Genomic DNA, 18,807 nt, shown 5'->3' with positions numbered 1-18,807 from the left:
CAATATTATTACACATATTAGTACACAAATAAATACATATTGTGGCTTGAGACACGGAAGACAAGAGAGAGAGAGTAGCTTGCTTAAGGTCATGTAATGCATTAATAAATGGGATGGGAGGAAAATGGAAGCAGTTTGCATTTTTATCCATGACAGCCACACAAACATTCATGTCCTCTATTGGTTCTCCAAGGGCATCAGCAAGGACTCATTCTCAAGACTCACCTGGCTGCCTCTCTGTGTAAGGCAACCAACGGACTACCTCTTGCTTCCCTATGAATACCTCCGGGGAAACATGAATGCCGTCATGGGGCCCAGCTGGGCCCACTTCTCCCTTTCCTGTGCACTGCTTGACTGATGCAAAGCAGCGCTTCTTGAATTACGGGAACTATGACAACGGAAACCTTATTTCTACAATGGCACCCTGATTACGAGCACCACTGTGACATCCTTTTTAAGTGCTTCCCACTTCAGCTTTCCTATGTTGCTATATACAGAGCCACTTGAATTTCACCAAACATTTCCCTTGCTACAGACAAGCTAGACATGACATGACAGCTATGTGCATTCAGGTACATACTTGTCCTACTCATATGCAGAGTGGTGGGATGGGGAAAGCTCAATTTTCATATGCAACTGGAAGCGGCATTATTTGATATAACTGCTGCACTCTTTTTTTTGCCACTAAGTAGACCATAACCTTGTGGTAAACTGCTTTCTCACTCTGTCTGACCTGGACCACTCCTAGCAAGAAGACACTGTGGGTAAATTTCCCTGTGGGGTTCTTTCTGCGGTGGTGGCCACCATTTTTATATTTGGGGTCCATGGAATGCCACATAGATTCGTTTTACGTGCAATCCTGGTGAAGGTGGGTTGTTTGGGGGCTGACAAGCCACTGTGAAGCCTAAAACAGTTCATGGGTTCTGGGTGGTTTACAAGCCACCCCAACAATCCACCCTTGCCAGTTTCCTATGAAAAGAGAAGCAACAACATCTCCCCTGCCCCCACTGTGCTCCAGATAGTTAAAATGGCAGCAGCCACTGAAAGCACAGAATTATGTTGAGAAATTCATCTGCAGAGGTTTCTCATTACTTATGAGCTGCAGACTCGGCCATGCACTTATGAGCTGCAGACTCCTTTCATGCACATTTCATATCATGGCCATGAACATTTTCTTTAAAAGGTTTTTTAATTTTTTAAAGATTTTCATGAAACTGGATTTTGTGCCCTGTTAGTTGGTCAAAAACTGGTCAGCCATTATGTGGATTTTGTATTGGACAATTATAATACAATGGCTAGAGAAAAAGAACCAAATGAAACTGAAAAGAAAAGGTCTGGATATGGAGGTTGGGGAGGAAATATATTTTAAAATTCCTCTAGCTGTAGCATTGCCACTGCTCAGCTCAAATCTGCAGTCAATTAGTAATCCAAAGGAAAATAGAATGTAGCATTTAGTTACCAAATACGGAATTAATATGGATTCAAAATTGAAATGAAAAATTGCAGGCCTTTTCACCATTCCAGATGTTTAAGACTTTATGAAAGTGCGAAACCACGAGCCAGACAGCTATTCCAGGCTCTTCCTTTTGTGCACAGCAGAACCGTGCAGTCTTGCCTGTCTTCGTTGGCTAAGAAGTGGCAAGTTTTGATTTTATCTCATATTTCTAAAATTACAAGCGCTTTTTCCTTCCAGGTGTAACAACTATACTCCTATCAAGTCAGTGCTACCATTTGTTATGATTGTAGACAACTTTTAATGATTAAATACATTTGTTTCACTTGACCTAGCTTCACCGTTTTTCTTATTTGTTACCTGCCAATTCCTCTAAAACATCCATTTGTTAGCTTTGCTCTAAGAAATGACCTGCCACTTGTCATCTCCGCAAGATTTTTCAAAATCTTGACAGGAGCTTGGTGGCCCGGTTTGGAATGCATTACTTCTAGGAAACCAGGCTTCCTGGGTGTGTCTGAAAACACATTTAAACCTAGAAAGACAGGAGGGTCACAAAGGCCAAGTCCCCAAAACCAGCCTTCCCCAGTCTGGTACTCTCTAGATATGTCACATGACAACTCCCCACTCAGCTGAAGCCCACCCTTAAAGAGCTGAAGATGGTAAAAGGAACTACAAACAAGTACTCCCCAGGTTATGAACTTGCAGGTTACAAACAACCCATAATTAAGAGCACATGGACTGCCACAAAGCTCATATGAATATCTCTAGTAAAAAGCCATGACTGTCTCTAGGAAACTATGCAATGTGTTTGGCAATGCGTCATCAGTGGCCACATAGTTCCCTAGAGGTAGTCACAGCTTTTCTCTCAAGACAGAGATTCACTAGATATATTCATGACTTTTCCCTAGAAACAGTCACAGCTAACTCTAGGGAACTATGCAATGCATTTGGTGATGCATCTCTTTGTGGCCATGCAGTTCCCAGACAGAGCCACAGAAGCCCATTTCCTTAGATCAAAAGGGTTCACCTTCTACAAGGAGCTCTTCAACACCTCAGACAGAACATGTATCCCTCTTCCGCATAAGCCTTGTGCTCCATCAACAACTGGAACTGAAAAGTCAACAAACGAGGCAGTGGCTGTCCTTAACTGCCTGGCCAGGGTGATGGGCTGGATGAAGGCCAACACACTGAGGCTCAGTCCAGACAGGACGGAGGTCCTATTGGTAGGCAGTTCAGCCTTTCGGGTAAGTGATGCCGGCCCTTTTCTGGATGGGACTGCACTCTCCCTAAAGGATAGTGTGCATGGTTTGAGAGTGCTCTTTGACCCCAACTGTGGCGGAGAGGCAAACAGCATTTCAGGTGGCGGCTGTGGCAAACAGCACTTTCCTTCAGCTATGGTTGATCCATCAACTGAATCCTTACCTGGATGAACAATGCCTAGCAATGGTGACCCATGCTCTGGTAACTTCCTGATTGGACCATTGTAACGTGCTCTACGTGGAGCTGCCCTTGAAGATGAATTCGGATACTTCAATTGGTTCAGAATACAGCTGCCAGGGACCGGCAGGTATGCACAAATAACACCAGCTACCATTTAAAGTCTGAACCCAATTTAAGGTCCTGGTGATGACCAATAAAGCCCTAAATGGCTTAGGGCCTGGATATTGGAAGAAGCATCTCCTTCCTAGGTGCCTGCCCACTCCTTAAGATTTGGTGCAGAGGTCCTTCTTTGGGAGCCCTCCCTGAAGTAGATTAGGAGGGTGGCTACTCGAAGGCCTTCTCGGTGGTGGCACCCTGGTTAGGGAATGCGCTTCCCCGCAAGGCTTGCCTGACACCGACTTTGTACTCTTTTTGGCACCAGGCTAAAACCTTCTTATTTACCCATTATTTAAAAAGTTGATTAGGTTTTTAACGTATGATTTTAGTACTGGATGCTATGCTTCATTTTTATCCTGTTTTTATTGTAAGACCATCCTGAAACAGTAGTAGTCAGACAGTATACAAAAATCATAAATAAGCAAAGAAATGCTCAGCTCTGCTCCTGTACACAGACCCACTGAGAATAATTTGCCATGGATGAAAGTGTTCCGAATGTAATAAGCAAGCACTGGACTATACTGCCCTAGCACCCCATTACCAGAGAACTTCGGAAAATAGCAAGGGACTGATAAGTTATTTTCTATTGGACTTATATTAAAATTAAAGATAGACAGGCAATGAAGCTCAAGCATACATTAAGCCAGGCATAAGAGATAAGTTATGACAAGTTTGTTCAATACTGTACACCTTCTCACATACACACAGATTCTCTCTTTCTTCAGTACCAGTAGTTACTTTATTGTTACGGTATTGTTATCATTACTACAATGATGTATTGTGTTTAAGATGCTTTAGAGAATATGGAAGTGTTTCTTAAGTGTTTTATATGCACAAAAAGGTAAAATCTATATATATACTAAAACAAACATTTGGCTTTGGTGATCTGACTTGCAAACAAATTTGACTTAAGGATGCTACAGAAGTCATTCTTAACCTGGGAACTACCTGTATGCTTAACTATTAAGAAATCACTAGCCATCAAAGAAAGCTGCAGCTAAAACCCTCCAGTGTGAACACTGCCTTGTTCAAAAAAGGCAAGCTACAAATTCAAGCAGCATTTTAAATTCTGTTCGTAGACCTATTTTGTGAGCTTATGTCTACTCACCATATTGTACCAGGCACTGACAATATATTTCTCTTCCATTTCTCTTTGATTCTTTGTTTTTTCATGTTCTTTCTAATTAAGAAAAAACATAAGTGTTTTTGATTATTGCATACTACAGTTTCTTAAGCAGCATTGCATGTGTAAGTGAATAAGAGCAGAATGGAGCTATCAAATAGGCTGCAATCGTATGCACACTTCCCTGAGAGTAAGCCCCATCTAAAAATCAGTGGAATTATTTTTGAGCAACCATGCAAAGGATCAAGCTGCAATTCTTTACCTCTAAAGAATGAAACATCCTTTCACGTTCTTGCAGTTGATTCTTCAGTGACTGAATTTCAGGTGCTGAGCCCTGATTCTGTTTGGGATCTAAAGTACGGATAACCTGTAAGGGGCAAGAATCACACACTGACTTATAATAAAGAACACTGGAAGCTGCTTCTGCCAAGTCTACCTAGTTCAATACTGCTTTTCCTGCTTTTCCTCTGGCTCCAACACCTCAAGCGGTTGATGGAAGTCTGAAGACGCATCTGCCAGTGAGCTACAGAATCCTTACAAAGATGTTTGGCTTAAGTTTGTGCAAGCCTACAACATATCCAGAAATTCATCAATTTCATCTGGAACTGTGTCTGATTATGGATGGATTTGCAGCCTTAAACATGCTTCCATGGCCTGTCACTAGTTTCATTTTATCACAAGCACTAACTTTAGATGATGGAGGATAGTTGCAGGAAACAGCCCATGCTTTCCTTCCAAAGGAAAAGGAATTTAGAGAGTAAGTTAGCTAAGCTAGGGAAGATAGGAACTTGAACATCTTCTTTGAGAAAAGTTACATAAGAACTGCTTTATTGCCAGTCATTCCTTCTTTGTCCCCTGCACTGGCTATTTAGAAGTCACTTCCTCTGTTACCGAGGCAGTTTAAGACTGGGTCATTTTTGTATGGTTCCTCTGTTAGCCTGTACATGCAGCAAAGTCAGGAATGGGCTTTAATTTATTACATTTATATCATGCCTTCCTCCAAGAAGCTTAAGAAGGTATACATGATTTTTCTCCCAGTCTCATTATATCCCTGAAACAACTTTGTTAGATATGTTAGGCTGAGATGGTGATTCGCTATCCATGGTGCAATCTTATGCATGCCCAGGTAAGTGTGTAAATGAAGGCTGCAGTGAACTTCATGGTTAAATGGGCATTGCAGCCTGCAACTCCCAAATCTTCTGTTCAGCATGCTAACCATGGCAACATACTGGTCTTAGGTTGGCTTGACTCCATGCTGCACTCTATTCACCCTTTCCTTTGCTTACCACACATGTAAGTGAAGGACCAAACTTGGAGATTTCAGACTTGTTTTAACACAAGTTCTCCCTTGGGTCTGCATACCGAGAACACTTGGCTTTCACTACTGATGGTCATGGGATACCGCAGGCTGAACTGTGCACAATTCCATGGTCCAAAAGCTCACTTCTTAAGGAGGCAAGAGAATGGGAAAGGGTGCAAGCCCAAGGCCCACTTCTGAATTCACTGGGAATTGGAGGCATCAAAAGCAATGTAATATGCAAAGAGGCCACTGAAGTGCACAGTCCAAACATTAATTATTTGTGACTCCACATTATTTTACTATTACTCAGTCCATTTGTAAAGTTGCAGAGGCAGGACAACTCTCAGCACTAACGTGACAAAAAAACTCTACTTACACTTTTAGCCTTTTCCAAGTATTTTTTGTATCGTTCTTCCATTAGCTTCATTTCCTCTTCTTTTTTACGCAAAGCTTCTTGCAATTCTTCTATTTTAAGTGCTTTGTTAAAAGAAAAGACCATATTTCAAAACATTCACAATACACAGAAGGTGTGTTTGAAATGTTGGGCTTATCAAGAACATTTCCTAAAGGAAATTCCACATTTTAACAGTGGGAGAGAGTTTCTGCCTTGCAAGCACCTTCACCAAAGCATTCCCATTGTGCTTAAATAAGGATTAAGTTACACTGAACCATATTCCTTTATATATGAAATCTTGCTGATCCCACTGGTTACGCCTCAATAGCATAAAATATGGGGGTTCTTTTTGTAGGTTATTGTGCTCCAGAAATGACAATGCTTTTTGTAAACTATGCTGCTAACTATGAAAGGTCATGATTGCCAACATAGATTAGACATTCAAAACCATGCCTGCAATGACCACTCAGTGTTTAGAGCTCTGCTCCAAGGATTTCTTCTACATCTGATTATCCCAGCTAGGTTATTATTTACAGATAGCTGGTCCTTGCATTCTGAGAACTGGTAGTAAGATGGAGGTTAATTATGGCATAGTTTTCCTCTTCTGGTGGTTAGAAGTGAATGATAGTAGCATGTATGATACTCTTCCCATTTGGGTAGCACAGCATCTAAAAAGTTCTTTTTGCATTTCAGGTAAAATAGTCAGATGCTACCTAGTAATTAAACTAAAAGCTGAATCCTTAATTAACAGCTGTGTTGAAGACATTCCTTTACTTTTTTGAAAGAAATACATATTTTCTAAGATTACTACAATAACAATCAGCTGCAAGTATATTCTGTAACCAGAAATGGAATGATACTCACAACTATTGTTATATCGAGGTTCTAAATCTTCAATGATAGCACGTTTCTTCTGTAGCTCATTATTAGCTTCATGCAGTTTTTCACTGTAAACAGGAAAAAGGTTTAAATCCACAAGATGAACTGTTGCTTTACTAGTCTTCATTAGTTCAAAATAGAGGAAAAATATGATTTTACGGTTCTAGGAAATTTGAGCAACACCAGTAAAAGCTAATTCTCCCAGCCATTCATGACAGAGAACCAATTATTTGGGGGGGGGGGGGGAATTAACATGAGCATCATAACTCACAGATCTACTAACTAGAGCAGATTAGGATGGGGCAGTCAAGCAGCAAGGAGGTTCACTGGTCCACAGTGTTTTGCAGACAGAAATATGCCGCTGATGAGGTGGTGGGTTCTGAGGGTGGGATTGGAAGTGTTTTGGATATGATGGAGCCAAAGCCTCTCCACTTCCTGAGGGGCCCCAGGCCACCCATTCACACCAACTAATGTCACCTTCCCATTTATTCTCAAGGAGAAAAATGAACATCACAATCATATAATTTTTGCTGCACTAAAAAGCCTGGTAAGGCCATCTGCTCCCTTCTGCTCTGGCCTGTGTGGGGTAGATTAGCTGCCCCCTTCAGGTGGTGCCTTGTTAAAGGTATTGCTGATTATCCAGGAGCAGAACATTAATATTGTGTGCACTTCCCTATGATCAAAAGGGATAAAACACTACACAAATATTAAAAACATACATTATATCTGATCCCTCTAGGAGAAAGTCATTAAGCCAAGAATTCAGTCCAAAGATACATAACCAGAAAATAAAGGTCTCAGAACTGATTGGCCTGTCTGTATTTTAGTCTTTTGTATTGCACATTATTCTTTTAAAGTTCATTATTGGGTGGTTTAATAAAACAAACAAACACACTTTTTCAGTAAAAATATATAGGGTGAGGTATTAGAATGGCTTTTAAATGTTCAAATTATTTTTAGGCTTCCTCAATATATTAGGACTATATTAACAACTTCAGTTCATGTACTCTTCTCCATGTAATAAAGGTTTTTTTTTGTTATTATAAAAATAGAAGGAAAGCTGTTAATACTTACAGGTGTTCATCAAGCTTCTTTTTCAGAATGACTGACTAAAAATGAAAAAAAAGTTATTTGTAGCATTCACTGGATTATAAACTGAAGACTGAGGATAGAACAAAGTTTCACATAAAGGTGTGTAATAAAACCTCAGGGATCGCTTTCGAGGGGTGATAAAATGGAGGTACATAAGTCATACTGGGTTTCTCACAACAGGCAAAAAAGGTGAGATATAAATGCAATATAATAACAACAACAATGACTTCAATAATTTGGTTAGGGAGTGGAGAGGAAGAAAATGGACTGCTCAGTCTTTCTAATTTTCTTTCCTTCAGCTAGCTGCCCCTTCAGCTGCTTTCCTCCTCTGATGTTCCAGACTTGATGCCTGCAAAGATAGGTATTCATCTGGCTCTCACCTGGCCAGGAGCCGGGGAGGGGGAGGCAGAGCTGGAAAGAATTAAGCTCTCCCTCTAATAAAAGCAGTCACTGGGGATTGTTGTGGTCTTTTGCATATATGTGTGTGTGCATGCAGGATAATTTTTTTACCTACTTCTCAAAACTTTCATATAGTTATACACTACTGCATTTTTTGTCTCATGTACAGTGGTACCTTGGCTCACAAACTTAATCCATTCCAGAAGTCTGGTCGTGACCCAAATTGGTCATGAGCCAAGTTAAATTTCCCCATAAGGTTCGATGTAAATAAGGTTAATCTGCTCTGTAACCATTTTTTAAATCACAAAAATGTGAAGCGAAGTGACAACAACAAGATCGGGGCCATCTCCCCCCACCCACCCCAAGCACAAGCACGGCCATCTCCCTGCCCCCGCAGCACAACCGAGATCGCACCTGTCATCCCTGCAGGCGCCTATCATCACAGCACGCTGGGGGGTGGGAGGGAGAGACAGGCGCAAACGGTGCGCTGGGGGTGGGAAGATGGTCGCGATCGCAGTTCCGTTCGTGCAGGGAAGGCGTGCCTGATCAGAGGCGCGCTCCTGCAGGAAAGACAGGCAGAATCTCGGCCATCTCCCCCACGGCTCTGCTTTGCTGCTCCCATCTTTCCTGCAGCAGTGCACCTCTGATCACGCATGCCTTCCTTGCACGAAAGCAACTGCGATCGTAGCCATCTCCCCACGGGGGAGGGGGGGAGAGGGGTGCGGTCTTGGTCACCACCCAAAGCGGTACTTGCAACCCAGGTCAAATTTTTTCAGAAATTTTTGTTCGTGACCCGATTTGTTCGTGAACCAAGGCGTTCATGAGCTGAGGTACCACTGTATAAACAGTTCTTAGGATAGTAAAGAAATTCAAGTCAAGCCTGCTTCATACAGACAGGGTTCTACCAGTGCTATGCTGTCTGCCTCTATGTCCTCCTGGCAGGACAACGGGGGAGGGCAGCTTTGGTTCCTAAGGCTACAAGCCCCCTCATCACTGGTTATGCTAGAGAGAATGAATGGGAGATGCATCCAAAGTAACCGGGGCAGTATTCAGCACTGCCCAAGCACCAGCAGGGCCCAACATTTGCACCAAAGCGATTACATACTTCAAACTGGAGCCAGAAATAAGCAGAAATGCTCATTTTTGGAATGGGACAGGTCAAGAGGGCTTGTGTAACTAAGCTCTGCCAATGCGTCCTCATCTGGAAATGGGCATTCCTGCTCATGTGGAGGCTTGTTTGATGGTGTGCTAAGCTGTGCTTCTGCAACCATATTGGTGGGAGTGCAGTGGCCCCACTGGGTACTGGCCCAGGAATCAGGAGGCTGCTTTCTGCTCTGCCATCAGAGGGTCACACTGCTCTCCTCTAGCCAGGAGCATGGCCGCAGGGCAAGGAATGGCCTCTTCAGCCCTGGCTGGCAGCTGCTACAATTGCAGCCATATTTTGGTCCCCATGGGGACCAGCTCAGGTGGAAGCAGAGCCTGTTACATGAGCCAGACCACAACTGCCCTGGAGCAGGCTACGTAACAAACAGCTGATCACACTGCTGTACTCTGTCAACTGTTTTGTCAATTGACATATAGCTATCACCATAAATGATGCGCCAGAATCAGACAAAACTAGGGAGGCAATATTGCCACAGTACTGAAGAACGTAGCATCCATGTATAGAGAAGGTGATTCTGTGCAGATAAGCGTCCCAACTATTACAGTCAAGGCACAGTGGGAGGAGCAAATCATAGAATTCCACTGACTTGACCAAGCATGGCCATTTTTATGTTCCTAAACTGCACCCACATGTAAGGTATGCTACTTCATGCCCAAGGTATGCTTTACACATTACAAAATTCCCACAAGAGAACAGTGTGTAAAATTAACCTGCGTGCTACCATATGCAGGGTTCACACACAAGGAACCCCACCGCCCTGCCTCACAATGTGAACCCACAGAAAAAATCCTGAACATGGGGCTGTGTCATGCATGGCTATATGAACACTGATTTCGTGCCAGTTCCTATACAGAACTACCAATTGTATTTAGCAATTTGGTAACATATTAAGTCATCTCAACTTGCAAACAAACATGAGTTGAAAGCCCATAATATAATTTTTGTCATGATAGGAGCAACTTGTGGGACCACCTAATGAGTTACGGCTGAAGACGTCAGAATGATTTTATGAAAGAAGAAAGCTACAAGGTCATTAACTAAAGGTTATACACTGAAATCACAGTAATTAAAATTGTGGTTCTTTGCAATACTTGAAAGTTACTTCACCTGCTTCTATGGGTCATGCAAAAAACTTGCCTGAAACCTTGCCACAATGACAGTACGCACAAAACTATTTGGCACCTGAGCACCCCAAGCTTTAGGTAAGCAACACACAAACATTACACAGCACACGAAAATGTAACATGGATAAGAACTAAAACTTTATCCATTTAAATATTTTCTTTAAAAAATCAGAAAGCACAAATGATTCAGAGCAGGATGAAGTAAATAGGAAGCCATACTCACAATAGCCTTGAGCAGAAACCCATGCCAAGAGACAGAGGCGACAGATTAGTACGAAGCAAACAGCAGCCAACAGGAGAAACTATTTAGTATCTTTCTGAAGGAAACACATTTAAAGCAAGGCATTCTCACAAAGCATGCACATTTTCTTCTCTTTCTGTGCTTTCTAGAGTGTCTTCATCCAGTCTCATCCTCTAGAGAGCTCTGAAAAGCTATCACAAATGCATTTCAAGTACATGAGAGTTCTCACTAAAAACATAGAGCATAAACAAGACACTTTTAGCGCACGCACTCGTCCTAGAATTTCAGAAGTGATTGGCTGCTGTCATTGTAAGCTGATTCCATGACATTTGCACTGTTTCCTGCAGGGAGCAGGAGCTTTGGATAAAATAATATGTACAAGTAATCAAAAGTAGGTACATGGGTTACTGGCCACATACACTTAACAATGATACAGACCAACAAAATGCAATCTATTTTATCTTGGTTATTTACACCATAAATTACAGACTAGCAGGCTTTAAATTATGGCAACAACAACAGTTGATTGTACAATGTATGCATCTAAGAAGATTTCCACATTATTTCCAAGTCAAAAAAGATAATTTGGCTCTTTATCACCTTTGTGTTATCCTGCACAGTGAAAAAACCAAATAGCTGACCAGCTCTATTTGTTCTAATATCACCAGTTACCATTTTAGGACAGGAAGAGGGAGTCTTAAGTGAACCCTCTCCCTTCTTCCTCCATCTAAGTGGATTGGATTGAGGCTTTCAGAGCTCACACTGCCAACTTTTTTTCTGGTGGTTTGTGTGGGAATTCCACTGCATAGCTCATGCTATGGAAATGACAGCAATCCTACCAAGTTAGCCAGTGTGGCAGGGTGAGGTATTTCAAGGAATATGCGCAACTCATAGATAGGTTGCACAAGACACATTCATCCTTACATGCCAAAGAACAAACCTTTGCACCAAATAAATTACTAGGTTTCCAGAAGGCATCATTTTGGCACGTGTGGCTCTGCAACTACATTGGGGTTCACAGGTGGTAGCGCTTGGGGTAACACCAGCTGTATGCCACCTGGCAGCCCAGCTGCTAATCTGGTCCTGTGGGTGCCACTTATGACAAGTTGGAGACCCGATGGCACGATTCTTGCCCTTCTCTGGCCAGCAACATTCCTTTGGGGAAAGTCAGCTTGTACCAGGGGATGGAGAAGAAAGCTTGGCTCATCTCTAAAAGTAAATGAAACTAAGGACTGAGTTTCATTTTTACAAAGGTAGAGAAGACTGGCAGAACATTTAATGTAGTTGGTATTGGGATAGCAGGCTTTAGAATATTTAGCACAGTTTGCATGTATCTCTGGCGTATTTCTACTTACATCCTCAGCTTTTGAGCCTTGTTCCTGTAAAGATTTCTGCAATTCTTCAACCTGGGATTGTACTTCAAGCAACCTCTGATTTACAAGTCTAGAAATAAGAAATAAAATTTACTTTTGAGTCTTATTTTAATGTAATGTTCATTCTTATACAAAATTCCTATTATGTGACACTGACAATTAATTGAGCTCCTAAATTAGATACAACTGGCCCAAGAAAATAAAAAAACACACACAGCCAGAAAGCAAATAAAAAGTTAAAAACAGCACCAGTAAAAGCAGCAGAGACAGAGGGACTGTTCATAAGACACAAGAACCCAGAAGGGTCAATTTCACCCACAAGGAAGCTGAGGCTCATGTGTGGCATGTATTTTGAACACATAACCTTTGGTTGGAGGGCAGTGTCACAAGCCTGGCAAGCGTAGTTCTTATGTGAGCATTCAGCCCTTGCACAATTCACAGTATGCTTCAGGATTGTGCTCACTGGGTTCACATGACGTAACTACCCCCAAAGTTGGCTATGCAAAGTGGGACCCTGGGGCACTGCAACATGTTCTGTATCAGACTATCCACAGCATGAAATGCAGCATGCCACCCAAATCCAGCTAAGGATGAATACTGCTGGAGGCTAAAGAGCAGGGGGCAAGAGACACCTCTCTGGATGCATGGGGGTGGCAACGGACAAGGCCTTCTCTTTCGTTCCACTGGAACACGAGGAGATAAGGCTTATGGTTGGAAGGCTTTTTTGAGCCCCAGATTAAAACTTCAGCAGGAGGAGGGTGGTTATTACTTCCGTGAATGCAGAGACGACAAGATGAACGAGTATATGTAAAAGAGGTACTGTACTTGTTTACCTATTTTCTGTCTCCAGTTCATTCTTTCTGAGATTAGCGTCGTCCAAGAGGCTCTGCAACAAGGCAATCTTTTCATTATCAGACCCTTCCTGATTAAGTTTTAGCATCTTGTTTTCATGTTGGAGACGAATGAGTTTTTCCCTTGAGAAATAAGATGAAAGCCATTACAAAATATCAGTCATAGATAGGTATTGATATTTTATCAATATTTATATATCTCACATCATGAAAAATAGATCAATACTACCACCAAGAAAATGTATCATTATTAATTATAGTTCTATTTTGCCCAATAGCAGAAACTGAATAGTGTGATAACCCTCCTACACAATTTGTTTTCACAGTATTAACCCACTATTGGGAACCAGTGGTCCCCTATAAAGTCCAAGATGAAAATAAAGATGATTTCATACAGACTCCAGTTTAAGATAAAAACTAGGTTTCAAATAGATTTCCCTTTCATAGTTTAAAATCACAGCTGAACACAAGTAGTAGTGGGGTACATTGCTCCCATAAAGGGAAAGACAAAACAAAGCTTAACACCAATTTGGCAATTCTCATTGGGCTATCAGGAAACCCTGTGAAATTAATTAGAAGAGAAAGCAAAACAGAAATCCCAAACTGGTTGAGTGAAATACTAGGCTCATAATAAATAATTAGTGATAGGAGACTTTCGTGAGGGATTTGTCATTTACTCGGTAATTAATTAATCTGTCTCTGTCAGTTCAGATGAGAGTTTGTTTGCAATACAATATCTTGCTCAGTTTGGAATCGCACGGTCAGACATGACATCATGTGTCCCATTATGTGCCCTTTCCTGACTGGCTGTTTCCATATGGCCTTCCAGCCTGATTGTATCTTTTGATACTTAGTGGTCCACTGCCAGTATGCAGTGTCTTGCAGAAGTATTCACCACCACTTCGACTTTTGTACATTTTGTTGGGCTACAAGCTGGAATCAACACTGGCATTCTCATCACTTCATGTACACAAGATACTCAATATTGTGAAGGTGCATTTTTAGGGTATTTTTAAATGTATTTTAAATGTATTTTTAAATACATTTGAAAGTATTTTTATTGTGGCACAAGTTATGTCAAATAAAAGCAACCTGCTCCCCATTTTTTACTTAAATATTTGCTGCTTTGCTATGACATGCCTTAGACCAGCACTGGGGCAACCCTTCAAATGAGCAGTTCAGTCGAATCTCTACCTATCCACCAGTCAAGTAGAGTCTAGTATTCCAGTGCGATATGATCTCAAATTAAATGCCCCTGTTTCTAGAATGTGGGTGAACATGTCTAAACAAAGAGCTTTATGAAAACCTAGCAGCTATCAGAATGATTCCAGGGTGAAGCTGTGTAGAAGCCCCAGGTGGCACTATGAACACCCCCTGGGGTACCATTAAATGGATTATTACAAAATGGAAAGAATCTGGATCAATCACCAGTCTGTCTAGAGAAGCCCGCCCACCAAACTCCGTGAGAGGGTAAGGGGGGCATTACTTAGAGAAGCAACCAAGAGGCCAGTTGCAATGGAGCCAGAGAGATCCAGAGTGGGGATGGGAGAAATTGTCCATGGACAACTATCACCCCAGTGCACCACAAAGTGAGCTTTAGGGAAGAGAGGTCAAAAGCAGCCTGTTGCTGAAACAAACCCATATGGAAGCCCATATGGAGTTTTCAAAAAAGGCACACGGGAGACACAAGAAACATGTGGTAAAAGGTTTTCTTGGCCTTGCTGGAAAATGCTACATGCGGCACAACGGCAACCCTTGGGATGGTGAGGCATGGGTGGTAGCATCATGTTGTGGGCTGCTTTTCCTCAGCAGGGTCTGGTCAGGTTTGAGGATAAGTAAAACTGGAAAGCTTTTAAATGCAACCCCCGAGCACCTTAGAATGGCCCAGTCAAGTTCAGGCTTCACTCTAACTGAAAATTTGTGGCAAGAGCTGAACATTGCTGTCACCAATGGTCCAATCCAGATCTGGAGCAGGAAGAATGGGCAAAAACTGCAGGATCCAGATGTGGAAAGCTGACAGAGACTTAACCAAGAAAACTCACAGCTGTAATCACTGTGCCAGAGATGCTTTTCCTCAGCATTGACTTAGGTGCCAATACTTTTGAAACCTGCAAGTGCCAGTTTGTATTTGTTTACTTTGACTTTTGTGCCACAATAGAAATATTTTGCACCGTCACAGTACTGAGGATCTTACATATCAAGTAGCAGCAATGCCAATTAAATCCATTTCAATTTCTACAGCAAAGTCTGGAAGAGTCAGTGGGTGTGTTCGTGTGTGCGAACACTTCTCCAAGGTATTGTATAGAGCAGCCTTCCCCAAACTTGTGCCTTCCAGACACGTTTGGACCACAATACCCAGAATTCCCAGTCAATGGCCCTGCTGGATGGGAATTCTGGGAGCTGCGGTCCAAATGCCCCTGAAGGCAACCAGGTTGGGGAAGGCTGGTATAGATGAAAGAAGATAGACCTGTTGCTCTGTGAGATCTCCCACTCACAGAACCACAGCAGCAGTGGCAATGAGGGAGGAAGTGGCAAACCCGCCAGACCACTCACGGCTCAGACCAACTCAGAGCATACACAGAAAAGGCATTGTTTAGATGCAGAATGCATCTGCTCCAAAGCTTGCAGCAGTTCCAAATTTCTAACAGCAAATTTGTAATGCAGCGTTCCAGGCACACTACAAAAGCAAGCATTCTGAACAGACAAGTTTCAGTCAACAAATTGTCTAATTATGAAATTCAGAAGCATTGCTATGACTATGAAGTGGTCTAATATATCTCAATAGTCTAACAATGATTTTCTCTCCCAAACAACAGCCTTGCAAGTTTGCGCTATGATCATGGCAGTTCCTGTGTCAAAGCAAACTTGAAGGTGAATACCAAAGAAAAATTTAATTCTGAGATGTGGCTTTGTCATTTTTAGGAATGTACGGGGAAAAAATTGCATGCAGAAATTTATTATCTAAGAATCCAAAGCACCTAGAGACCATATGATTGCTCCCATCAAACTGAACAACTTGGACCATTAACAGCCGTTCATCTTACTAATGAAACATTACTGGAAAGTATCCCTAAATGCATGTGCAGATACAGAGGGTTGTATGTTTAGCCTTACTTGATTTCAGGTGTAATAATTTCTGCTGCTAAACTGTCAGAAGATTCCTGACCACCCAGGGGCAACAATCCTGTTTTAAGGAAAGAAGGAGAAAAAGTTTAGACGGTCAACCTTCTATTTGCTGGGATAACCCTCCAAATAAACTAACCCAGTTTCTTGATAATGTTCTTCCATAGGAATCCAGTCACACACCCTAGGTCCATAAGCAAAGGAGACTTTTCAAGGAACAGCCACTGCTTTGGGCCACATTAAAATCTGCTCCTGTGAAGCTGTACCAGTCACTTTCTTGAAATAGCAGAGCTTGCCTTTCACATACTGCATTCCTGAGCCTTGCTACAGGGCTATTCCGAAAAAAATCCCATAATCGATATTCAATTTCTTTACCTGAAGTAGTAAGCTGCCCCTCCTGTGCTTGTACACATCGAATCTCTTCAATCGTTTCTTTTAGGGAATCTCTCTCTGTCCTTAGCCTCTGCATAAAGGGAAAAATACAGAGATTTGGACTTAAATCCATGAGTCAATTCATGATGCAGCAAGTCAAGATACCGCCTGAACTGCTTATTGTGCAATATATATCAAAGGTAGGCTTCTGGAACGTCAACCTGTTGGCATAATGCAATGCGATGAACAGCAGATGAGAATGACAGTGCCACTTACATACCACTTTTCCTTGTACTAACTGGAGGTTTAGCAGGCAATGCGATGCCCTGAAGAAGAAAAAAAACTCACTTCTGTGGGGGATCATGGCATTCTGACTCAATGCTTTAAAGCAGTAAGGCATTAACAGAGTATTAGGCCTACATCAATTCCTGGGTGACTGGCAGTTTAGAGCTTGACATACCCACATAATATAAGTAAAGAAATTAAAACTTCCTCCCACTGGATGCTCTGTGACATTTGGGGAAAAGTAATTGAATGCTTTTAGTCACATTGCCCCCTAGTCCAAGATTTCTCATCTACTCTAATCCTGTTTTGCATAGGATGGACACTGCATGTTGTGCTGATGAGAGGCTATTATTACCAAAATGTGCAAAATCTTTTTGGGCCTTCCTCCATAACAACCACCTTAACGTACCCTGGAGCAGATATAACCAGGATTTTTACACCATTTGAGGTAATAATTGACTCTGAGATTCAAAGGGTTATCTAAGTTGCTTGATTGCAGATATAGGAGAAACTACGTGGTAATATGACTGGGGAAAAGTCTAATGTTACTATTTTTGAAACACAGTAGAATCCATGCTGGTAGAAACAGACTTGCATGCCCTCCTGCACCCTGAAAATGAGACAGATGAATGTCCTGGGGGCGGGGGGAGGACTGTTGTCAAAGAAGCACAGGGAATGCCCAAGTCACGTAGAAGCACCTTCAATGAGCAGAAAAACTAAGACTATGCATTGGTACCTAGTATATATGAAGTGCAAAATAATAATTAAACCTTTTAAAAATGCCATATCCTAACATCATTTTGATGTGTATTTCTTTGCCTCCTGTTAACCTATGAAGACGAGTAAGGCAGAAAATTGCATATCTTAAGTATGTTAGTACAGAGAGTAAAAGTAGGACATTTCTGAAGTGAGAGGAAGACTTAACAAGGGACTGCCATTTTCAGCTATAGTGTTTCACAAAGTGCTTCCTGTCCCTAAGAACGTGTGAATGTAAAGGTAAAAAGGTAAAGGTAAAGGTTTCCCCTTGACGTTAAGTCCTGTCATGTCCGACCCTAGGGGGTGGTGCTCATCTCCGTTTCCTAGCTGAGGGAGCCATCATTTGTCAGGAGGCAGTCTCCGTGGTCATGTGGCCGGCATGACTAAACACCAAAGTGCACAGAACACTGTTACCTGCCCACCAAAGTGGTACCTTTTCATCTACTTGCATTTGCATGCTTTCGAACTGCAAGGTTGGCAGGAGCTGGGACGGAGCAATGGGAACTCAATCCCGTTGTGCAAATTCAAACCCACAACCTTTTGATCAACCAGCCCGGCAGCACAGCAGTTTAAACCACTGCACTATCTGCATCCCTGAATGTAGACAGTCCCTTTTATGAAATCTGATATCTATTGCTTTCATTTTTTGATTTCAACATGAAAACACAATATTTAATGTGTGAATGACATGTAGGTTGAGAAACAGCCCACTTGGACCCCCTGTTCTAATGGTGGGCACAGAAAAAACATATGGAGAAAAAAAAGTAAGCCTGTGGAGGAGTGTTTTACATGTAGCTTAGTTTCTAAGTAGCAGCAAAGATTAAGGAGAACCAAGGTAAGGTTTTGATCTGGTGCTACTAAATACAGAACAAGCCAAGCACAGAGAAGATGATATCAGACAGATGAAACAAACACTCTGCTACAGAGCAGTTTTTCTTGGAAAGAAGTGCCTCAGAAGGAAACAGTAGCCAACGACAGGATAGTCAATAGCAGAGAAAAGACATGATGTGCTGAAGTGGAAAGAATGGCAGCCAGTAGTGGGGAAAATGCTTTGCAGAGCAAAAGATCCGAACAAAGAGCAAAACTCAAAGGGGAGTAAGGTCTAGGAGCAAGATGGTGATGCAGCACACAGACAAAAATTCCCTGATCCTATACCTCCTAGGTAATGCAGTAATTGCCTTCCTGTCTAAGTTGGGAAAGTTCTCTTATGTACCATTTTATATGCTGCCATCGGGAGCAGGAGGAAAGACAATGTTGGCATTTTAACAGGAGAGCAAGACT

At 42.0% G+C, this 18,807-nt stretch overlaps 1 protein-coding gene across 5 annotated transcripts in view; it reads right to left on the bottom strand.

Moving 5' to 3' along the window:
* HOOK3 (hook microtubule tethering protein 3) overlaps positions 1 to 18,807 on the bottom strand; it is a 74,309-nt gene that overhangs the window by 8,531 nt on the left and 46,971 nt on the right. For 4 of the 5 annotated variants that reach the window (XM_044443903.1, XM_044443901.1, XM_044443905.1 and 1 more), the window contains 10 exons: positions 16,489 to 16,576; positions 16,105 to 16,174; positions 12,973 to 13,113; positions 12,122 to 12,209; positions 10,749 to 10,754; positions 7,820 to 7,854; positions 6,731 to 6,813; positions 5,849 to 5,949; positions 4,435 to 4,539; positions 4,158 to 4,229 (listed from right to left, as the gene is read on the bottom strand). In XM_044443903.1, the coding sequence (XP_044299838.1) occupies positions 4,158 to 4,229; positions 4,435 to 4,539; positions 5,849 to 5,949; positions 6,731 to 6,813; positions 7,820 to 7,854; positions 10,749 to 10,754; positions 12,122 to 12,209; positions 12,973 to 13,113; positions 16,105 to 16,174; positions 16,489 to 16,576 (789 nt within the window). The remainder of the gene's footprint in view (positions 1 to 4,157; positions 4,230 to 4,434; positions 4,540 to 5,848; positions 5,950 to 6,730; positions 6,814 to 7,819; positions 7,855 to 10,748; positions 10,755 to 12,121; positions 12,210 to 12,972; positions 13,114 to 16,104; positions 16,175 to 16,488; positions 16,577 to 18,807) is intronic. The other variant, XM_044443902.1, reaches the window with a different exon arrangement.

The sequence above is a fragment of the Varanus komodoensis genome, unplaced genomic scaffold (genome assembly GCF_004798865.1).
Source record: "Varanus komodoensis strain SLA01 unplaced genomic scaffold, ASM479886v1 scaffold43, whole genome shotgun sequence".
NCBI lineage: Eukaryota > Metazoa > Chordata > Lepidosauria > Squamata > Varanidae > Varanus > Varanus komodoensis.
Note: the sequence above shows the minus strand (reverse complement) of the source record. Positions and strands in the feature narration are given on the sequence as shown.